This window comes from Anolis carolinensis, chromosome 4 (genome assembly GCF_035594765.1).
Source record: "Anolis carolinensis isolate JA03-04 chromosome 4, rAnoCar3.1.pri, whole genome shotgun sequence".
NCBI classification, from domain to species: domain Eukaryota; kingdom Metazoa; phylum Chordata; class Lepidosauria; order Squamata; family Dactyloidae; genus Anolis; species Anolis carolinensis.
Genome location: NC_085844.1, coordinates 185,101,700 through 185,120,767, shown reverse-complemented (window position 1 = coordinate 185,120,767; position 19,068 = coordinate 185,101,700). Strand labels below are relative to the sequence as shown.

General features: G+C 41.8%; 1 protein-coding gene across 4 annotated transcripts in view; it reads right to left on the bottom strand.

Annotated features, from left to right (window-relative positions):
* Positions 1–18,837, bottom strand: part of eri3 (ERI1 exoribonuclease family member 3) — a 283,942-nt gene extending 265,105 nt beyond the window's left edge. Inside the window, exon 1 of one of the 4 annotated variants that reach the window (XM_008109512.3) lies at positions 18,655–18,837. Coding sequence is in view for 2 of the 4 variants with exons in the window: in XM_016993221.2 (XP_016848710.1) it covers positions 12,699–12,747 (49 nt within the window). In the remaining 2 variants the exon portion in view is untranslated. The other 3 variants (XM_062978374.1, XM_016993221.2, XM_062978373.1) reach the window with 3 other exon arrangements.
* Positions 18,838–19,068: the final 231 nt, after the last annotated feature.

The window sequence follows — 19,068 nt, the reverse complement described above, 5'->3', positions numbered from 1 at the left end:
TTTTGTGGCCAAATTTGGTGTGATTTGGTTCAGTGATTTTATTGTTTACTCGACAGTAAAACAAACATTACATTTATCTATATATATAATAAAAGAGTAAAAAACTGGGGGCCGTGAGGTAAGCAACAAAACCACACATCCCAGAAACACCAAACTTGCCAGCACCATCCAACGACCTTGCCGCCACGTTTTGTACAACAAAAAAACACAGCAGGAACCTAAAAGGGGGCTAAAAAACCCCCAAAATGGCAACAAACCATCTGCGCCTGTGCCAAGCCCGCCCACAGACAGAACAACCTCCACCCCACCCCTCAACGGCCGCACCCGTGCGCACACCTTTTCCCGCCCCCGATGCCACCGCCATCTTGGCGAACAGCCCCGAGCCACCACGCGCCAGGAGTAGGAAAGGGTCAGCCCACAGAGCCGGCCGCTCCACCTAGACGAGCCCGGGGATTCCGTGGAGGCCTAGAGGGGCGGGTTTACTCACAACAACTCGGGCTGGTGGCAATGGAGGATGGCACAGAAGGCGACCCTGTCGCGAAGGAGCTGCTGAGGACCCGGACCTCGACGCCGGGGTAGCCCTCGCACTGGCAGCAGCACCAGGCCTGCAGGGCACTGCACGGGCCCAACAGGGGCTCAAGCCTCCGAGATGCCTCTCCTAGCTCTCCTCCTCTTCTCGCCTTGCCTCGCCGCTACTCCCAGAGGGAGGCTCCTTCTCCTCCTACCCAGGAAGGGCGTTGTGGGGCTGTGCTCAGACCTGTCCCGCCGGCGGGCACGGAGCCTCCCTCTCCGCCCATCACCACCAGCAGCCTCAGTGGCGGCGGAGGAGCGCTCCTCTGCGGAGGCTTAGTCAGGGCCAGCTAACACCTACCAACAAATTATTCCCATCACCGAAGTCTGGCAAATCCTGTTTTCTGAGGGCCACAGACACTAGAAACACATAAAATAACACAAATAACACCACTCTCAAAACAAGGGAATTCCAGACAGGAAACAATCAGGGCCAACAAACACCTCCCAACTAAAAAATTCCCTCAGGGAGGAAGCAGCCAGGCTTTAAAGCTGCAAGGCCATTACATGCTAATCATTTTCCCTAATGGCAGCATTCATACTTCCCTCCAACAAAACAAAACAAAACAAAAACCGAACAGAAATATTGTATATTCACAAACTTTAGGAAATAATATCCCCTGACAGCACAGCGTATAAAACCACGGGGGGAACGGAGTAAGCCCTCACTGTTAGCCCCAGCTTCTGCCAACCCAGAATTTTGAAAACATGCAAATGTGGGTAGATCAACTGCTCCGGTGGGAAGGTAACATGCATTCATGCCACATGACCTTGGAGGAGTCTACAATGCCAGCTCTTCACCTTAGAAATGTTGATAACCACCAACCCCCCCAAGTCAGATACATAATAATAACTCCGGTATCATAATAAAGAACAATATAATCTCTAAAATCTGGACAGCAAATAAAATACAACACTCAGAAGACAGGGGAATTCCACAAAGGAAACAACCAGGGCCAGCTAACACCTCCCAACAAACGATTCCCCCAGACAGGAAACAGCCAGACTTTAAACCTCCAAGGCCACTACATGCTCATCAAGGTAACTAATTGCAGCATTCACACCTACCACACAGAGACTATTAATTGCTATTCAACCTGCCCAACCAAGAATTCTGCAAGGTAGAAAGCGGCCAGGCTTTCAAACAGCAAGGCTATTCACTCCTATTCAACCTGGCCAACCAAGATTTCCTCTAGATAGAAAACACTCATTTTCACGCTTCGAGGCTACTCCATCCCATTCAACCTGGCCTAGCAAGTATAGCCCTATATAAAAGCGGCCAGGCTTAGAAGCAGCGAGGCTATTCAGTGCAATTCAAATTGGCCACAGCAACGCATGGCAGGGCACAGCTAATATATAGCAGGCACGGACAAACTAAGGCCCGTAGGCGGGATGCAGCGCTTTGGGCTCTTCCCTCCAGCCCCAGAGTCAGCCACATGTCATACACTCCTCTCAGCAGGAGTACACAGCAGCTCGTACAGTCACACGTGACTGAGCTGGGCTCTCCCAAGAGCCCTGAATTTTTTTGAGCTTGTAACTTGGGGACTGCCTATATATGTGTGTGTGTGTAGCTGAACTTACATTTTAAAAATATACCTGTTCGGACTTACAAATATATTGAACTGAAGAACAAACCTACAGAATTTACCTTGTTTGTAACTTGGAGAATGCCTGTACTGTATATATGTTAATTACAACTGGTATGGATTACTATAATATGCCCTATGTGGGGCTGCCTTAGAAGAGTGTTTGGAAACTTCAGTTGGAGCACACAAGTTCCATGTTACAACAGATCCACTGGCTGCTAGTCTGCATATAGACACAATTCAAAGTATTGACTATGACCTACTGTATGCAACTCAGGTGCAGGTTATCTATGGACTATATCTCCCTATTTAAGCCTGTCTATGTTTTAAAATGTTCTCCCTATCCTACTAGCCTCACAGGGAACATGGGAGAGGGCCTTCTCCAGACTCTGCGACTCCCTTTTTGGAGAGGTTAGGTTGGCATTTCCCTTGCTATGTTTTGAAAGACAAGTGTTTTTTGTTTTGGAAAACCTTTGGTGGTTGGCTATCTAGAGTAAAGTGTTATGTTATCTATATTGTTTTTGTTTTTTTAATTAATTAAATTAAATTAATGTAATTAATATTTTAAATTAACAGCTTTTAATTTTCTGATAGTTTAATTAGACGTTTAAAATTTTGTATGAAACATTTTCAAAGCTTTATGTGTTTTAACTTTGGTATGCTGCCTTGTACACCAGACAAGGAAAAAAAACATGATATAAATAGAGGAGGAGGAGGAGGACCCATCTCTACCATTTCTTGCCCTACAACATAAACAGCAAATATAAAAAGCAGGGGGTAAGCAATAATTGTATTAAGTTTTTCTGATTGTTCCATAAAAACACATTTTATACAAACTTTAAAAAAATAGACTTTTTTAAAGTTTAACAGAAACTTACAAATAATCAAAAAATAACATGTCAGCGAGTTGGACTGGATGGTACATGTTGTCTCTTCCAACTCTACAACTCTATGAAATATAACTGCTCCAGACATTGAAAAGATATTTCTGCTGAAAGCCAGCGATATCCTACTTTAAAAATGTCTATTGTGTGCATGAATACTCTCATGCACATAAGCAATGTTGATCCCTAGACACTATTTTGAATTTTTAAAGTTGCTGTGGAACCAAAAAAAGAAAGCCATATTCTAGGCTAGCGGATTGATCCCATATTCAAGCAGTGCCAGTCCGTTGTATATATTGTTCTACAATCAATATAGAGCAATATTGATTTGTTCTGCAGTGTGCATAAGTTGAGGGTTTTTTCTTTCTGCCTGTCTTTCTTTCTTTCTTTCTTTCTTTTTTTTAGCCACAATAAATACAACTGGGAAAAAGGATGAACAAAGCTAAGCTCTTAAATCCAGTTCTTGGGCCAATGGAAATCTAGCTTGAAACACCCCAAAGTACCAACTCAAAAACTTAACATCATGATCATCAAAAGTCCTTCTTCACTGTTCTCCATCTGAGGGAAGGGTATTTCTGACTATGGTACTCTAGTTGTGGAATGCATGTTCTATGAAGGCATATCTACTGCCTTCTCTATTCTCTTTTCTCTTATCTTGTTATATGCTCTGACTTTTAAAATCTGAGCACCTTTAATCCATCCAATTTTAGATCTGAAGTGAACTTTTACTGATGGTTTTATTGTCTGTCACAATTTATGTTACATTTTATAATTTTATTGATTTTCACTATATTTCAATCTTTTATTGTTTGTAAGCCCTCCTGGGAACACGGTTACTGGGTGTCGTGCTTATACTGTCAATAAATGTTTAGCTTCCATAACTCTACTAGTTATTACCATATACTTTCAAATACATTCTTTGCACATACTAAAATGTTTTCCATTAAATAAATATAAGCTGGAGCATTCAGGTTTCACAACAACATAAGGAAAATGAAGTATCCAACATATGCATAAAGTGACAGAATGAAGGAATCTAGCTACAAATACAACTGATATACAAAATATTTATTTTACATGTTTAGGGACAGATAACAGCCACTCACACAGTACAAGCCAGGTCAACATTCACTTTAACGAACAACCACTACTCCTCGTTACTGTAAAATATAAGCAGACACCATGAAACATTTGAACATATTCAGCAATGTTACACAGAAAGACACACAATATCTGAACTTATAGCAGTCAGGATTTCAGGAAAGAGCAACCTAGAGAAGGAAAAGATAAGACAGACACAATGCAATCCTGTGCACATTTAACCCACTGAATTCTATCCAACTAAAGCTTTTGTGTACAAGACAAGATTCTATTTGTGCCTTACCCATGACTTAATCTGTTGCAACTAGGATTTTTTTTCTACTCTAAGACCCAATCAAAAAAGTTCAATGAAGCTTCATCTTAGATTAATTTTAGTCTTTTATCAGGCCTAAGAGAGTACTAGAGTCCAGAGGCCTAAATATTCTAAGGCACCAGAACCCATCTGCTCCCTAGTTTGTTCTTGGATGGGAGAATGCCAATGAATATTAGGCACTAGCAAAACTACCTATGGGTATTCTTTGTCTAAAAAAACAGTATGAAATTCATAAGGTAACCATACATCAACAGGAGACATGAAGGCGTGTGTGTGTACACACCAGAGTCCATCTGATCTTGAAAACTAAGCAGGATCATCCCTGTTTAGTACATTGGTGGGTAACTGATAAGGAATACCAGGCTAGTAGACTAAATTTCAGAAGAAAGCAGTGACAAACAAACTCTCGAGTATTCCATGCCTAGGAAAAACTATAAAATTCATAGGCTCATCACACATTAACAAGTGGTATATAAATATACAATATAATTTTTGACATCATCTTTGATAGTGATAAACTGAACTCCTTTGTTCTGTATTCTTCCTTTCTGCATTTAGTATTTGAAACCACCATGCAGATTGAAGATAAGGCACAATACCTAGCTACCATAAGCATTCTAGACCACTGGAAAAAAGACAAAGAGGGATATTGAAATAAATAGTAAGCATGACTTTCAAATGTAGAAGATCATGTCAAGACATGTTCAATATCCCTCTATCACAGGATCAATACCGAACTGAACAGGAGGTTTACATGAGTTCTTTTCAACAGAGATCTCAATTCAAATGTATTAATATCGCATTCCAAATGGTCTCTGGCACAAAATAAAGCTGTGGGTCTAAATTTTGATAATCATATTTTGAGTTAGATAGCATGAGACACTGGAAGTAACCCAAGAAAGAAGGAAGGCGAAAGGAAACAGCGATAGGAGGAGATACACCCAATTAAATGCACAATTCCAGAAGTTAGCCAGGAGAGACAAGGAACTATTTTTAAACAAGCAATGCATGGAAGTGGAAGAAGACAACAGAATAGGAAGGACAAGAGATCTCTTCCAGAAAATCAGAAACATTGGAGGCAAATTTCAGGCAAAAATGGGCATGATCAAAAACAAAGATGGCAGGGACCTAACAGAAGCTGAAGAGATCAAGAATAGGTGGCGAGAATATACAGAAGATCTGTATAGGAAGGATAATAATATAGAGGACAGCTTTGACGGTGTGGTGAGTGAATTAGAACCAGACATCCTGAGGAGTGAGGTTGAATGGGCCTTAAGAAGCATTGCTTTCAACAAGGCAGCAGGAGATGACAGGATCCCAGCTGAGCTGTTTAAAATCTTGGAAGGTGATGCTGTCAAGGTGATGCCATATGCCAGCAAATATGGAAAACACAAGATTGGCCATCAGATTGGAAAAAATCCATTTATATCCCCATACCAAAAAAAGGAAATGCTAAAGAATGCTCAAACTTCCGTAAAGTGGCACTTATCTCCCATGCCAGTAAGGTAATGCTCATTTCCTACAAGGCAGACTCCAGCAATACATGGAGCGAGAGTTGCCAGATGTCCAAGCTGGGTTTAGAAAAGGCAGATGAACCAGAGACCAAATTGCCAATATCCGCTGGATAATGGAGGAAGCCAGGGAGTTTCAGAAAAACATCTACTTCTGCTTTATTGACTATTCTAAAGCCTTCAACTGTGTGGATCATAATAAACTATGGCATGTTCTTGGTGGTATGGGGATACCAAGTCACCTTGTCTGTCTCCTGAGAAATCTGTATAAAGACCAAGTAGCCACAGTAAGAACAGATCACGGAACAACAGACTGGTTCAAGATTGGGAAAGGAGTATGGCAGGGCTGCATACTTTCACCCTCCCTATTCAACTTGTACACAGAACACATCATGCGACATGCAGGGCTTGAGGAATCCAAGGCTGGAGTTAAAATTGCTGGAAGAAACATTAACAACCTTAGATATGCAGACGATACCACTCTGACGGCCAAAAGTGTGGAAGAGCTGAGGAGCCTTATCACCAAGATGAAAGAAGAAAGTGCAAAAGCTGGGCTGCAGTTAAACGTCAAGAAAACCAAGATCATGGCAACTACACCTATTGATAATTGGCAAATAGAGGGAGAAAACGTGGAGGCAGTGACAGACTTTATATTTCTAGGTGCGAAGATCACTGCAGATGCAGACTGCAGCCAGGAAGTCAGAAGACGTTTACTTCTTGGGAGGAGAGCAATGGCCAACCTTGATAAAATAGTGAAGAGCAGAGACATCACACTGGCAACAAAGGTCCGCATAGTCAAAGCAATGGTATTCCCCATAGTAACCTATGGATGCGAGAGCTGGACCATAAGGAAGGCTGAGCGAAGCAAGATAGACGCTTTTGAACTCTGGTGCTGGAGGAAAATCCTGAGAGTGCCTTGGACCGCAAGAAGATCCAACCAGTCCATCCTCCAGGAAATAATGCCCAGCTGCTCACTGGAGGGAAGGATATTAGAGGCAAAGCTGAAGTGTTTTGGCCACATCATGAGGAGACAGGAAAGCTTGGAAAAGATCATGATGCTGGGGAAAATGGAAGGAAAAAGGAAGAGAGGCCGACCAAGGGCAATATGGATGGACGGTATCCTTGAAGTGACTGGGTTGACCTTGAAGGAACTGGGGGCGGTGACGGCCGACAGGGAGCTCTGGCGTGGACTGGTCCATGAGGTCACGAAGAGTCGGAGACAACTAAACGACTGAGCAGCAGCAGCAGAATGTCCAGTATGGTAATTGTGTTGTACTGAATTACAGTCACAACTGCATAAAACTGTATACCAAGGGCATACTAAAAAGATGTATCAAGAAACTTGCCACACAATTTAGATCTGTATGAGTCTGAAGAAAGAGAAGATGAAGTAGTATGTGTGCGAGAGAAAGACGGGGAGAGAGAGCAGACAGACACGTGCATATATGCACATAAAAAGGAAAAAAAAGGAAGATAAAGGCAAACAATAACGGGGGAAGGAGAAGCCAAGACACTTTAAGTAACTAATAGCAAAATAAAACGTGAGCCTATACCTGTCTCAAGGGAAATATACAACAGTTGCCTCCAATTACAATCAAACAAATGAAGGATATTCGGGCTTCCAACTTTTATAAAAAGAGAGACAAAGCATCCTATGAATCTTATCTTTATGGGAATTTGTGCATAATGCTAATATTTAAATTTTACAAGCAACTGTAATTAAAACAAATCAAACCTATACATAGGCATAAATGAGACAGTTGGATTATTCCAATAGCTTGCTTTCACCAAAAAGGGCATAAATTCATAAAGCAATAAATTGTTAGGATTTTTGATTACATCTTTCTGCAGTCTATTATCACAAGGAGCTGGGGGGGGGGGACGTCTTAAAGATATACATATTTCAAGTTACCTTGCACACTTTATAACCCAGTCACAACTGTCAGTACAGGTCAAATGAAAAAATATATTTAGATCATCAGAGCAGACATGAATCCAAAAACACCACCCCATACTTGTAACACAAGATCTCTGTAGAGTAGTGTTCCCTCACTACTTTGCGGTTCACTTTTCGCGGATTCGCTGTTTTGCGGTATTTCAATAAACTCTAAAAGACTATAGAAATCATAAAAATTTACAATTTACAGACTAAGGGAGGGAGGAAGGAGAAGCCAAAGGGAGAGAAAATGAGCCCAAGCGGAAGAGGAGGAGGAGGCGATTTATCAACACACAATTGGTTGATAAAGACTTAAAATAGTGTATAACTACTAAAATAATGTATAAATATTAAAATAAATATAGTGTCCCTACTTCGCGGATTTTAACTTATTGCGGGTGGTCCTGGAACCTAACCCCAGCAATAAGTGAGGGAACACTGTACATCATACAAATTTGTGGCTTTGGACATGACCAACGAAATAAAAGATTTTGGGAATACACTGACAGCTTGACTGCAAAAATTTTAAAGAGGATAGCCATCCTTTTGGCATAACAAGGGAAGAAAAAAGTTACACTTCAAATACAATATAATATTGAGGTATTTTGTGTCTTTGAGGAGTCTTTCAGTAACTTTTTCAAACAAGTGTTAAGGACATTCAAGGGAATTCAAAAATTTGCATGCCATTCCTTCATCACAGATTTTCCTCCCAAAGCAAGCAACGGGAAGAGATTTTCAAACTAATTTTAGGGATATTGAAGAGAAATTTAAGGAATTCTTCACTATTCGCCTTCATACAACATATGCAGCCAAAAGTAAAAGAAAATTAACAGACAGAACATAGATTGCCTATGCTACAAAGTAATAAGTAATGAAGAAAACCACTTTTTAACCGTAAATAATTAGTGGTAATGGAATAGTTTTAAAAACTCCCTGATTTAGAAAAACCTGCAATACACAATAGAAAAATCTACAGAAATTCATTTACAAGCTCAAGCCCTCTGTGACAGTATTCAAAGGACTGTGGCTCTTTGTTTCACCCACTGATTTCTGCTGAACTTTTTGCCTGAATTTTTATAATGGAAAGGAGATAGGATATTCACATTCATATAATAGGGCCACCAAAATAGGGTTGTTGTATGTATGGCTGTATGGCCATGTTCCAGAAGTATTCTCTCCTGATGTTTCGCCCACATCTATGGCAGGCATCCTCAGAGGTTGTGAGGCATGGAGAAACTAGGCAAGGAAGGTTAATATATATCTGTGGGAAGTCCAGGGTATGAGAAGAGTTCTTTGTCAGTTGGAATGTTGTGTGAATGTTGTAGTTAATCACTCCAATTAGCATTGGAAAGGTTCGTCTCTTGCCTGGGGGGCATCCTTTGTTCAGAGTCATTAGTCATCCCTGGAACTCCTCTGCCCTCATAGTGTTGCTTCCCATCTACTGTTCTGATTTTTGAGTTTTTTAATACTGGTAACCAGATTTTGTTCATTTTCATGGTTTCCTCCTTTCTGTTGAAGTTGTCCACATGCTTGTGGATTTCAATGACTTCTCTGTGTAGTCTGACATGATAGTTGTTGGAGTGGCCAAGCATTTCTGTGTTCTCAAATAATATACTGTGTCCAGGTTGGTTCATCAAGTGCTCTGCTATGGCTGATTTCTCTGGTTGAGTTAGTCTGCAGTGTCCTTCATGTTCTTTGATTCGTGTTTGGGCGCTGCGTTTGGTGGTCCCTATGTAGACTTGTCCACAGCTGCATGGTATCTGGTAGACTCCTGCAGAGGAGAGAGGATCCCTCTTGTCCTTCGCTGACTGTAGCATTTGTTGGATTTTCTTTGTGGGTCTGTAGATAGTTTGTAGGTTGTGCTTCTTCATCAGTTTGCCTATGCGGTCAGTGGTTCCCTTGATGTATGGTAAGAACACCTTTCCTCTGGGTGGATCTTTGTCTTGACTCTCATGGCTTGTTCTTGGCCTTGCAGCTCTTCTGATGTCTGTGGTGGAGTATCCATTGGCCTATAGAGCCCAGTTTAGGTGGTTTAGTTCACCTTGGAGGAGATGAGGTTCGCAGATTCTTTGTGCATGGTCTGTCAGGGCTTTGATTGTGCTTCTTTTTTGACTTGGGTGATGGTTGGAGTATTTATGAAGGTATCTATCTGTGTGTGTAGGTTTTCTGTAGACTGTGTGGCCCAATTGTTGATTGGATTTGCGGATGACCAGAACATCTAGAAATGGCAGTTTTCCTTCCTTTTCTTTTTCCATGGTGAATTGGATGTTTGGGTGGATGCTGTTGAGGTGGTCCACCAAAATAATTTGTATCCCCAGACCTGAAGCCAGACTGAAATGGATACACACAATCCATTTTACTTAGAAGTTCTTGTAGTAGGGTTGCCACTAAACATTCATAGCCAAGTAGTAATTATTCAATAATTATTCATTTCAGTGACACCCAAAGAAGTCCTCTTTAATATAGGACACTGCAATTTTTAGGCAGGATAAAACAGAATTCTCACATGAAAAACTGACAATTTTTACTACGCAATCTGCCAACTACTTCTTGACAATTTAGAGCCTTTACAGGTTAGGATGGGCAAAAGCAATGTGTTACAGTCAGCCCTCCACGCTCTGAGGGGTTAGAGACACAGGATTCTCACAGAAATAAAACTCCATGAACAACTCTAGCAATACCTCCCCACACCATAGAGTCTCTTTTTGCCTGGCCAGTCACTCCCTTTCTCTGATATATCAGCCTGAATGTAAAGGCCTTCTCTGACCACCCACTTCTTCCCCACTCCTCCTCCTTTTCCTGCCTCTATGTCCTCTCCCACCCACTAGAACACCTCAGCCTGAAATTAAGGTGATGGGGGGCCAGTGGAGGTAAAGGCGATTTAACAGGGGCTTTCAATTCAGACTGAGACTTTGTGCACGGATGATAGCCAATGGAGTGTGGGGAAGAGAGAAATAAAGAAAGAGGTTTCAAATCTTGATGAAGCTTCAGTGGGAATGGGAGCAATGGAGGAAGAAATTTTAAACCTAGGTGTTGCTTTGATGGGAAGGTAAAGAAGTACAAGAGCAATAGAGGAAGCAAGGTATTATTTTGATGGGAAGGCGAAGAAGGAGCAATGGAAAGAAGAGTTTCAAACATAGATGTTGTGTCAATGGGAAATGGAAGGAGAGCAATGGAGGAAAGAGTTTAACATCTTGATGAGGCTTGATGGTGAAGTGTGGGAGTGACAGGCTGTTGCTTTTTGAAAGAATGGCAGTGAGCTGAGGCAGCAGGAAGATTGGGGTGAGGAGGTGGAACTAGTTAAACAGTAGCTATGAACTTGCAAATAATCAATTTCGCAGAAGAGAAACATGTGAAAGTGCTGACTGTATTTTTGAATGACTTTACTGATCCAAGGATGTTGTCCTGATCACTGGGTTACATAAACTAAAAGGAATCCTGGTCACTAGCTAACCATCAATACTCTTCATTCAGAATATCATAAAAAGATAATTAGGAGGAAGAAAGCAAATGATAGGGGGGGAAAGCGCTCAGAAGGCCATTTCCAAAACAGAATCAATGACAACAGTGCTGCTGGGAGTCCTTTCTGCTTTCTGCTGTGTCAGAAAGTATGCACCTCTCTTCAAAGCTAAAACTCAAGTAAAAATTAGAGTGGATCTATGTTCATTAAATTGGATTATAACATCTTCATTTCTATGCTAAATATCTCAAAATCGCATGCCAGTATCATGTCTGTAAACAACAAACCAAGTGTTTGAACAATGTACAGTAGAGTCTCACTTATCCAACATAAACGGGCCGGCAGAATGTTGGATAAGCAAATATGTTGGATAATAAGGAGGCATTAAGGAAAAGCCTATTAAACATCAAATTAGGTTATGATTTTACAAATTAAGCACCAAAACATCATGTTAGACAACAAATTTGGCAGAAAAAGTAGTTCAATACGCAGTAATGCTATGTAGTAATTACTACATAGTATGTAGTATTTATGAATTTAGCACCAAAATATCACGATATATTGAAAACCTTGACTCCAAAAATGCGTTGGATAATCCAGAACGTTGGATAAGTGAATGTTGGATAAGTGAGACTCTACTGTATTAAGTAATGCACACTATAGGAGTATTAAAAGGAAGAAGGGGAAAGAGAAGTGTGCCTTAACATACTAGAAGAGTAGGAAACATATATACATCAAAGTTTAACCTATGTAACATGCTACTTTAAAATGTCAAAATCCAAACAACATAAGCTGTGGGGCACAACTTTGACTCTGGAGTTGCTTCTTATATTAACTTTGTGTTATGCCCCCCATCCAGAATCTAATTATTTATTTATTTGCAACATTTATATCCCGTCCTTCTCACCCCGATATCAAAGAGAGGCTGATATCACACTAGAGCTGAAAGAGTATGCATCCCATCTGAAATTCTGTGGCTGCCTCCTGAAGAATTCTAGGCTTACAGTTTAGGAGAGATGCCTTTAAAATGCTCAGCCAGAGAGGTCCTGTTCCTCACTAAACTATAAATGCCAGAATTCTGCAAGAGGTAGTCACAGGATTTCAAATGGGATACATAATCTTTGCCTACTCTTTTACCTCTAGTGTGATAACACACACCACTGTGACTAGAAGATTGCTCTTCTCTACTTCAGGCTTTTTCATTATAGAATGCTTGATGGCCAAGAAAATTTGTTTATCTAACTGGCTTGAAGAAAATCAGCCCTTTTTCATGGACACTGTAATGATTTAAAAATCAAATACTAAAGAATTGCAAAGTATAGTAATAATATTACTACATTCTCCATTCAGCACAGTCAGTCTGGTCAATAGCCAATGTGTCAGCATCTTGGGAAATCACTTCAGACAAATCCTGTGATTTAAATAGAATACATCTTAATGGTTAAAGATCAAACTACTGATACTAATGAAAGTTTTGGTGTGTCATTACACTGAAGAACCATAATATAGTAGAGTCTCACATATCCAAGCTAAATGGGCCGGCAGAAGCTTGGATAAGCGAATATCTTGGATAATAAGAAGGAATTAAGGAAAAGCCTATTAAACATCAAATTAGGTTATGATTTTACAAATTAAGCACCAAAACATCATGTTTTACAACAAATTTGACAGAAAAAAGTAGTTCAATACACAGTAATGTTATGTTGTAATTACTGTATTTATGAATTTAGCACCAAAATAGCACAATATATTGAAAACATTGACTACAAAAATGGCTTGGATAATCCAGAAACTTGGATAAGTGAGACTCTACTGTACCACATTCTAAAAAAGGATGTGCAATGCACAACTCTTAGCCTCTGCTCAAGTGCTCCTTAGTTTAATTTCAAAAGCCTTCTGAATATGACTGGTTGAAATCTTTGCGCCTGCTAGGTGGGAAGGAAAAGAAAGAGGAGTAGAAAAGGCAGAGAGAGAACATATTCCTGATAACTTGGGTACAGCTCTACCTTATCTTCAGTCCTCTCTTATCACAATTATAAAGTGACAATTACCTTCAATCCTCTCTTATTAGTATACAGTTCCCAAGGTAATGTGATTCTCAACAGAAAAATGGGGGGGGGGGCCTCCATTCTGGGCCAAAATTGTCTCAAACAAACATGAAGAGACTATAAATCCCTTCATTTCCAATAAGAACCAATTTCCACTTCTATCATCTCAAAAACATATAGTATAATTCTAACATGGCGGACTCACAGTACTAATTTTTAATTATGACTTTCTCCCCTCCTGTATGGAACATAAACCCTAGAAGATAATATCATAAACTTGCACATTAATTTTTACACATTTTATTTATTTTGGCACATGTGATAATATAACTTCCACAAAGATGTGGATGAAGTCATATTCATGCTTTTATATTATGTGATGACCTAGCACTTGCTTATTACTCAGTTCCAGTATCCAAAACAATAGTCCTAAATAAGAGTAAAACAGCCAATTCGTATATTAAGCTTATAGTGTATATAATTTATTTATTTATTTACAGTATTTATATTCCGCCCTTCTCACCCCGAAGGGGACTCAGGGTGGATCACATTATACACACATAGGGCAAACATTCAATGCCCATAAACACATCAAACAGAGACCAGGACAGACAGACGCAGAGGCAATTTAACCTTCTCCTGAGGGGATGTTTGATTCTGGCCACAGGGGGGAGCAGCTGCTTCATCATCCACTCTGATGGCACTTCCTCATTCCAGGTCGTAAATTAGTTAAACTTGCCGCCCCACTTTTTTTTATAAGTGGTACCTTATTTCCTACTTGATAGATGCAACTATATTTCGGGTTGCCAGGTCAGCAACAAGCAGGGGCTATTTTTTATTTTTAATTGACGGGTGCTCACCCTGTCACGGGCTGGCCTCGAACTCATGACCTCATGGTCAGAGTAATTTATTGCAGCTGCGCCACAGCCTGCGCCACAGCCCGGCCCCAATATCACTTTCCTATATGAAGCATCTTCCACTATCAGTAAGGCAATTGTTGTGCAGCACAGAATATTTTTTTCCTACAAGAAGTGTCTATTTTTAAGATGTATTGTATGCTATAATTAATCACTATAATCATAAATGGTCAGACAAAGTGGTTGGTTTCAAAGTCACAATTATCTTTCTCTCCCTTTAATTTTAATTTTATTTTATGTTACTTTATTCAAAGTAACATAATGCTGTGATCCAAAATATGGACTAAGTGTCCAAATTCGCAAATACAAAAGTCATATTTTAAAAAGGCTGGAAGCCAATGAATTTATGATAATATCACACAAAAGTAACTAACTTAAATCAAGAACAGCAAAGATGAAGGGGAACAAAATTATTACTGCACATGATACAAAAAAGCATTGTCTCTTCTTTCTAGAAATGCTGGCACTAAAAGTTTGAATAGTAAGAGCCATGACTTGCATAAAGATGACACAGGTATGAAGCAGATCACAAGATGCACTATTAATATTGCAGCTCCGTAAACCTCAGGAATTTTCCTGAAGAACATATCTGCCAGCAAATCAAATTCCTTCTAAGTCTCTAAAGTGCTGGTCAGGGAACAGTTAGTAGGAGAACAAATAGTAGAGGAATAAAGAAGTTCATATTATGAAAGACCTATTGTACCTATATAAATACTTTGGCAAGTTAACTGCAATGCCAACTTGCATCTCTTGATCAGTTTTGATTTGGGAAAAACAGTTGATGTTTCCTTTAAAAAAAAAAAACAGTACACACTGTGAAGCCAAACACTGACAGAGTGATCCTCCTAGCAATGTTTATACAAATAATGAATCCCTTTGAATTCAGTGGGTGACCTCCTGGGAAATTATTCAGTCTAAATAGTTGGTGACAATCTCCTAATTGCCAGTGTTTTTCCAGAATCAAAATTTTCCCCAAACATAATGTGGCTGCTACTATCAATCACAATATTTGACTTCTGCCTATATACCTGTTTCCCAACTATCTAGATGACAGGCAGGATTAACTTCATCCCCTAGGACTCCATGGAACACCTGTGTCTCATGGATACTCCATTCTTGTACACTCATTGTATTTACTTAAACATCTGCTTCAATGATGGGCAGGATTAACTTCATTCCATCCTAGGATTCCATGATACACCTGTAGCTCTTAGAAACTTTTTGTCTCTTGCATACCCATTTTCATGAAGTTTAATGACAATTGCTCATCTCCTATTATTTCTACTTTGAGATTTTTTATTCACCCTTGAGTTCAGAATGTTTGATTCTCAATATGTGTACACCAAATGAGTCGTACCACTTCTGGTCGAAGTGTGATTTCTTCCCTGGAACATTCCCTTACCCACTAACTCCCAACCTGAGTTGGAGAGTTTCCTTGGCCCATCAAAACCCTTAACACCTTGCTTCCAACCATTGCAACCTTCTCCAAGTCGGGATAATCTTGCGTCTCAACATATCAAAATAGTCAAAGAAGCCAAGTCCTATGAGGAGTGGCTTAGGCAGCTGGGTATGTTTAGCTTGGAGAAAAGAAGGCTGAAAGGAAACATGTTTAGATATCTCAAATGATGTCACATTGAAGAGAGGGTAAGGTAGTTTTCTGCTGCTCTGGAGACTAGGATATGGAGCAATGGATTCAAATTGCAGGAAAAGAGTCCACCTAAACATTAGGAAGAACCTTCTGACAGTATAAGGTGTTCAGCAATGGAATATGTTGCCTCAGAGAATGATGCAGTCCCTCAAAGATTTTAAATAGAGGCTGGATGTTGGGAGCGCTTTGGTTAGGTGTTCCTGCATGGCATAATGGAGTTGGACTGGATGGCCCTCAATAAACTCTAGATTTCTATGGATGGCAATCTGTCAAGGGCTTTGATTGCATGTCCTGCCTGACAGAATGGGGTTGGTCCAAATAGGCCTCCTGGTTTCTAGTTTCTATGGCAATCTGTCAGGAATGCTTAGAGTGGGTATTCATGCCTTTAAGAATGGGGTTGGACTGGATGGCCCTTGTCATCTCGTTCCACTCTATTATTCTATGGATAGCCATCTGTCAGGAGTGCTTTGATTGTATATCCCTGCCTGGTAGAATGTGATTGGACTGGATGGCCTTCATGGTCTCCTCCCACTCTAGGATTCCATGTATATTACCATACATTGAATCATAGAGTGGGAGGAGACTATGAAGGCCATCCAGTCCAATCCCATTCTACCAGGCAGGGATACACAATCAAAGCACTCCTGTCAGGAGTGCTTTGATTCTGTGTCCCTGTCTGGCAGAATGAGGTTGAACTGGATGGCCCTTGTGTCTCCTCCAACTCTATTATTCAATGGATGGCCCTATGTCAAGAGTGCTTTGATTTTGTGACCCTGCGTGGCAGAATGAGGTTGGACTGGATGGCCCTCGTGTCTTCTCCCAACTTAGGGGTCAGTGAATGGCCATCTGTCAGGAGTGCATTGATTCTGTGTCCCTGTTTGGCAGAAGGAGGTTGGAACTGGATGGTCCTCGTGGGCTCCTCCCATTCTAGGATTCAATGGATGGCCATCTGACAAGAGTGCTTTGATTCTGTGTCCCTGTCTGGCAGAATGAGGTTGGACTGAATGGCCCTCGTGGTCTCTTCCCACTGGATGGCCATCTGAGTGCTTTGATGGTGTCTTTCCCTGAGTGCTTTTGATGGGTCTCCTCCAACTCTATTATTAAATGGATGGTCATCTGTCAGGACTGCTTTGACTGTGTCCCTGCCTGGCATAATGAAGTTGGACTGGATGGCCCTTATGGTCTCTTCCAGCTATATGTTTCTATGGATGACCATCTGTCAAGTGCTTTGATTGCTTGTCCTGCCTGCTTGGACCAAATACCCCTCGTGGTATCTTCCAACTCTAGGTTTCTATGGATGGCCATCTGTCAGGAATGCTTAGAATGGGTATTCATGCTTTGAAGAATAGTGTTGGACTAGATAGCCCTTATGGTCTCCTCCAACTCTAGGATTCCATGGATGGCCATCTGTTTGGAGTGCTTTGATTGTGTGTCCCTGCCTGGCAGAATGGGGCTGGACTAAATGGCCCTCATGGTCTCCTCAAAATCTATTATTCTATGGATGGCCATCTGTCAGGAGTGCTTTGAATATGTGTCCCTGCCTGACAGAATGAGATTGGACTGGATAGCCCTTCTGGTCTCCTCCCACTCCAGAGATGCTGTCTCCTTCTCTGGAGGCTTTCAAACAGAGGCTGGATGTTGGGAGCGCTTTGATTGTGTGTTCCTGCCTGGCAGAATGAAGTGTACTGGATGGGCCTCATAGTCTTTTCCAGCTATAAGTTTCTATGGATGACCATCGGTCAAATGCTTTGACTGCATGTCCTGCCTGGCAAAATGGAGTTGGACGGAATAGCCCTCGTGGTATCTTCCAACTCTAGGTTTCTATAGATGGCCATCTGTCAAGAATACTTGCTTTGAAAAATGGTGTTGGACTGGATAGGCCTTATGGACTTTTCCAACTGTAGGATTCTATGGATAGTCATCTGTCAGGAGTGCTTTGATGGTGTGTCCCTTGCTGGCAGAATAGGGTTGGACTGGATAGCCCTCGTGGTCTCCTCCCACTGGATGGCCATCTGTAAGGAGTGATTTGATTCTGTGTCCCTGCCTGGCAAAATGAAGTTGGACTGGATGGCCTTCGTGGTCTCCTGCAACTTTAGGATTCAATGGATGGTCATCTCTCAGGAGTGCTTTGATTCTGTGTCCCTGCCTGGCAGAATGAGGTTGGACTGGATGGCCCTCCTGGTCTCCTCCCACTAGATGGCCATCTGTCAGGAGTGCTTTGATTGTGTTCCTGCCTGGCAGAATAACGTTGGACAGGATGGCCCTGATGGTCTCCTCCCACTAGGATTCCCTGATAGCCATTCACTGGCACACAAAATCTTGCCGCAAATGCATCAAGACCCCTCCCTCAAACCACAGCCATCCTATTCCCGGCCTACAGCTTCCAGTGCTCCCTTCCTCCAAAAACGGAGGCGACCCGAGCAAGCCTATGTGCCTCCTGGCAAGCAGGCCTGGCGGAACCGCGCAGCCCAACCCTGCCCGCAACCCAGGCCGCCCTGGGCTCTTCCCCAGCGTCGCGCCCCGCTGTGGCCTCAGGGCCCTTACAGGCCGGGCCTGCGCGTCCCTCAGGCCCCGGGCCCCCCACACGCCAAACCCCGCCAGACCGCGGGCCCCCCGCCCCCCTCCGCGGCCCGGGACACCCCATCCCTCCGCACCACGAGTCCCCACAGCAACCACTCACCTCCGCGCCCTCTGACCCTCGAACTCGCTCTGAGTGACGAGCCTCCCAGCCAACCACAGCGCCGGTGGCCGCCCGAAGAGGCGGGTGTTTCCGGGAGGGGCGCGTGCGCGCTGCCACCTCCCCGCGCGCCGCTGCTTTCCGTGGCATTGTGGGAAGCGTAGTTTTCGGGGGCCCATTTGAGGAGGCGGGGATGCCTCCAGCCTTTCTCATAGGTCAGACAGAAGAATGACAGAAGATGCCCTTACAATCGTTCATAGATGGATAATTGATAAAGGCTTTCAGCTCCAAAGAAATAAGGGAAACTATTGCTTTCTATTTCAATGCACTTCTTTGCTCATTTTAATTTCAGTATTACAGTTTTGTTTAACCAAGACTTTCACTCTTTTGAACTTTCACATTCCTTATTACTCAGGG